The 5,030-nt window shown below is 37.8% G+C and overlaps 1 protein-coding gene across 1 annotated transcript in view; it reads right to left on the reverse strand.

Moving 5' to 3' along the window:
• LOC138023561 (DNA-binding protein RFX2-like) overlaps positions 1-4,809 on the reverse strand; it is a 27,969-nt gene extending 23,160 nt beyond the window's left edge. Inside the window, exon 1 of the mRNA XM_068870565.1 lies at positions 4,509-4,809. Coding sequence (XP_068726666.1) covers positions 4,509-4,776 — 268 coding nt within the window. The 5' untranslated portion in view covers positions 4,777-4,809. The remainder of the gene's footprint in view (positions 1-4,508) is intronic.
• Between the last annotated feature and the right edge of the window lie 221 nt (positions 4,810-5,030).

Raw genomic sequence — 5,030 nt, forward strand, 5'->3', positions numbered from 1 at the left:
GTGAGTGAGTGAGTGAGTGAGTTAGTGAGGAAGTGAGGTGAGTAAGTGAGTGAGTGAGTAAGTGAGTAAGTGAGTGAGTGAGTGAGTGAGTGAGTGAGTAAACAGTAAACAGTAAATCTTTATTGCGCCTTACTCTCCAAAGGGTCTCGTTACAATAAAGGTGATGATATCTACTTGAATAACTAATTAACTAAAAAGATCATACAATTACTTGTAATACAATTGGTATAAAATTATTATTTTAATTATTTTGCATTTAGGAAGTCTTTTCTCTTCTGAAACATTAAATATGTGTATTTACCTATTATCTTTGAAGTGCTTTCGTTTTCTAGGGTAAGTAAATACCTAATTTTATCCTCATCATTAAGGCTTTTGAAAACAACATCGTGTGTTGAAAGGAGAGAATGGAGCTCATTTCTAATGTTATCGTACCCTGGGCAATACATCAAGAAGTGCCGCTCATCTTCTATATAGCCTCTATTGCAGACTAAACACGTTCTTCCATCTACTGGGATTGGTACACCTCTATTTTCGTATTTCCCAGTCTGTATTCGCAAGCTATGAACCCCCAGACGCAATTTTGTCATACTTATTCTATGTGCTGGGTTTCTGATAGTTTTGAGATAGTCTTCCAATTGGTAGTCGAATTTGACTTCTTTGTGTGTAAATTTCTCTCTAGAGCCTTCGGAAGTGTTGTTGCGAGCCTTCAGCCAATTTCGAATGTAGTCCTTTTTGAGCTGATTCTTTATGGAGGAACGAGCATTCTTAATGTGTAGTTGGCTTGATGTATTGCCTATAGAGTGAGTGAGTGAGTGAGTGAGTAAGTAAGTAAGTAACTTTATTTAGCCAGGGTAGCCCATTCAGCTACGAGGCTGGTATTCATAGGGGTCCTGGGAAATAAAGGGATTTCAAATTTAAAATGGTCGAAAATTATTTACACCCTACATTCAGCTTCTACTGATCATAACTTGAACTTGCAGTTGAGGAGCTTAGCTCAGTTGGTAGAGCCATAGTCCAGTTTGTCAAAAAAAAACTAATGAAACCACAATGAAATACCTTTCGCTTCCAATTGCCTTTTTTTTTACCTTATGATGTTTAACTCTTCGTTCCATTACGCACAAATACTCAACAATATCCGCACCAATCTCATGCCCTTGGAGCCTATACTAGTTATAAGTTAAAAAGGTTCTTTTTGTCAAATGAAGTTGCATTTGACGACGACAAGTACAAACTGGTGGTATAGCCAAAGGATATGAAGTTGTTGCAGACTTTGATCTTTATCTGTCCATAACAGAACGAAGAGTTGAAGATTACTAGGTACAAGACAAAAATAGTTCGAGACGAAGGGTGATTTCATTGTGAAACATTTAAATATCTCCTGTTCGCACGCCCAAAAGACGACCTATTCAAAATGAATTATTTGGCCGAATAGATGAAGTTCTAGATGATTAGTAAAATTGCGTTTAGTTCAGGTAAAAAAGGGTAAGTGTACTTGAAAAAAAGTATCGGGTTAAAACAATCCAAATAAAGGATAAGTGTTTTAAAGGGAGTCCTTTTTTGGACAGAAGGTTGGTCCCAAAAGTCTTTTTAAGGAGGAAACTGTGCGGCCCAGAGGTTAAGGCGCATGCCTTGAGATCCGGGGGTTGAAAGTTCTGTTCTGTTGTAATTGTTTCACTGGCCCTGAAAAGCTCATATGGGAAGTAGTTTATTAAGTATTATATCTATATGTTATGTGTTAAAAACGTTCGCAAATAAGACTAATTTCTTTGTAAATTCAATTTTCGTACGAATATAAGGTCAGTTTATGAAATTCTTTACCTTCAGTGTTAATATCATAACTTAATATCTTCAAGATGTTTACAATCGTTTATATATATATATATTTTGTTATATTATACTGCTTTCGACCATTAAACCTATGTCAGTGTGACAATCGTATCAAGACTTATTTGTTGCAAATGTCATACGATCAAAAGTTAAACTAGATGCTCTTGTTATTTTATCTGTCAACTGTGGTATTTGTTGCAAGAAATTCAACTTCGTAGTCGAAGTGGAAGTGGTCGTAGTGGCTGTGGTAGTGGCAGTAGTTGCAGTGGTAGAGGTGGCAGTGGAAGAGGTAGTTGTAGAGGTGGAGCTGTTAGTGGTAGAGGTGGTAGTGGAAGTGGTAGTGGCAGCGGCAGTAGTAGTAGTGGAGCTGGTAGTGGTAGTAGTAGTAGTAGTTGCAGTAGTAGTAATAGTAGTAGTAGTAGTAGTAGTAGTAGTAGCAGCAGCAGCAGCAGCAGCAGCAGCAGCAGCAGCAGCAGCAGCAGCAGCAGTAGTAGTAAAAGTACATAAGAGTTGCAAAGTTTGGTCCGATTATATGAAAGGAATCAAACGAAGGAAATTGCAGAAGAACGCAGTAAGTGTAATATAGCGATGATTTGTAGAGCACTAATAAAAAGGTGTCGACGTTTTTAAAGATTACCCAAATGCAATCCGTTTCAATCTTGTCCATTTAAGTTTTCCTTTGCTGGAGAGATATCACTGAACTAAAGTGTTATTTTAAGTGCTATCGTTGTTCCCATGTAATCCAGCGAAAGTTTACTGAGGACCTTGTCAAGCAGAGGAACACTAACAGGCTATAAATGACGGTATAAAACTCAATAGTTCAAAATGGTGCAGAGGATTGGAGAACTTGACCCTTCCAAACACATCCGGGCCGCAAATTTCCTGCAGTACAAATTCGGATGAATTACACCCGAAGAAAAACACCTAAAACCGAAAAGCTGAAGCAGTGAGTCGACATGCAAACTCTCCAATTTTCGACTAGCTAAGGATCCGGAGTGATGGTGTTACGACTGTGGAATTGGGAGATTACAGACTTCAAGTCTGCAGCAACGTCAACGTTCTACAGCGACTCTTTCCAAGAATACTTCGGGCGACTTTTTACAAGCGCGTTTGTGGACCAAAGAGACAAAATAAGCGAAACACAACAAGTATTAAGGAAGTTCGGGGTTCACAAAATTTCTTGCGAATCTCAAAAAATCAACCCCATTTAGTCTGCGACAGCTTTCGCGAGATGTCAAGAATTCCAAGTTCCAAGGGCACCCATGCAATGAAGAATGAAGCCGGAAGCCTTTGAGAGACATTTCTAGGCGCCTTGAAGACTGTATAAAGAGATGTTTTTATCAGAATTTGATCAGTTCGGATATCTTAGCCGAAAATGGAAGTGTCCGAAAATTCTAGGGAATTATTATCTTCATTTCTGAAATTGCCAGCTGAACGTTACCTTCTAAGAACTTCCAACCGAACCATTTGCTCATCCGAAACTGCTAGGAGACCTTTTTCGTGCCAAAAATTGCAAAAATATCTCTTCCAAAAACGTAAGGGACTACTTTTCCCAGGTTGCGAAACATTTAGATGATGTTTTAGTAAAGAAATCTATAGCAGTTTGGCAACCTAGAACCGAAATTCGTAAAACAGTTTGACTCTAACCAACACATATTTAATCGAAGATTATCGTTGTGTGCTCCTGAAGAAATCTTGGCTAATTTTTGCGGTAGGGAAGACAAATTATTAAAGGCCAGCCGATAAGTGAGGAATCAAATATTTGAGCAAAGGAAAGAAATCAAAACATTTGGAATGAAAATCTTTGGGGTAGAACAAGTTAGAGAAGAGATATGTATTCAATTGGTCTCCAGCGTTATGATCGGAAGTTCACTTGAGAAATTTTACAAATAAAACAACCTTGTTGAATCTGGCCGGTTGAAGACATAAAAACAGCGAAATTTATAGGGAAAATTGAGACGTAAAAGTACAAAGGTAAAATGGTCGTTTTGTCGAAATTAAATATTTCATTTAAACTGAGAAACCAACTATTCTAAGACAAGGTTTGTTATTTAATTATGTCAAAATTATGCAGGTGAATCGTCTTGAGGTCGCATTCTCGCCAATGCGGGAAACGTTTATTTCTAAACTGATGAACACCCAAGTTTAAACAATTGGATTGAAACAATCCTACATTTTAGAAATCATAGGTAGGATTGGATCACGACATGAAACTTTAAATAATTCACAACAATGCGTAACACTGACGAAAAAGGCTTATCTATTTTCCGGCAGGAACCAAGCTCCATTGAAACTGTTTCTAAAAATTTGAAATGGTTAAATAGATAGAAAATGTGATGGGTAAATTTTCGATACAAGGCACTAACAACGGGGTCTTGAACCATCAATTACCTGCGTTTTCCGTTGCGTGGCTAAAATTGATTCATATAAATGTTTACTGGCTAGAATATAGTTATTTATAGGGAAATTAAGAGAATTACGTAAAGACAAAAAAATGACAAAAGGTTTCAGACAAAAGTAAGGAGTAAACAATCATGTTTTCGCCAGTTCTGGAAGTTTCATTTATCGCAATTGCATCAGAATTTGACTCGCTATATAGAGAATTATAACAATTGATACACATAGTGGTATTCAAAGAAAAATGCGGACAATTATGAACGAGACAAAACTTTATAACTTACAATAGAAGGAATGATCTAGATGCGATAGTCTTGGGCTTGCAGAAGACGACAAAGACGGGATGTATGGAGGTACTCCGCTGCAAGATGAAGGACCACTTAGCTCCGACTTGAAAAACCGCGCATTTTGAGGGATATTGGATGACAAATACATGACGTCTTCGACGTCGAACAAGCAATCCTTCCTTTCTTCTTTCTTAATGACTGGAAAACGAGGATTCATGTCAAAAAAATCAAGGTCAAAGTCAAGAAGTTCTTGCAGAGTTTCCATCACGAGTTCATGCTAGAACCACTGCGCGCTGAATGAAAACAACCCGTGGGTGTAAAGAGATGTTATGAACTTCTGATTAGCATAATGTTGCTAAGGGAATTAGCGTCCTTAGTTACTCTGGGGGCAAGACGGTCCGGTTGGTCGATATCAAATCACGCGCGAAAATTTCAACGAGATCATTTTTTTCCGTCCTGTCGGTCTACACAATAGATATACTTGACTGAAGTGCATTAAAATTTGGACTTTAGAATACA

The sequence above is a fragment of the Montipora capricornis genome, chromosome 11 (assembly GCF_036669925.1).
Source record: "Montipora capricornis isolate CH-2021 chromosome 11, ASM3666992v2, whole genome shotgun sequence".
In the NCBI taxonomy this organism is placed as follows: Eukaryota; Metazoa; Cnidaria; class Anthozoa; order Scleractinia; family Acroporidae; genus Montipora; species Montipora capricornis.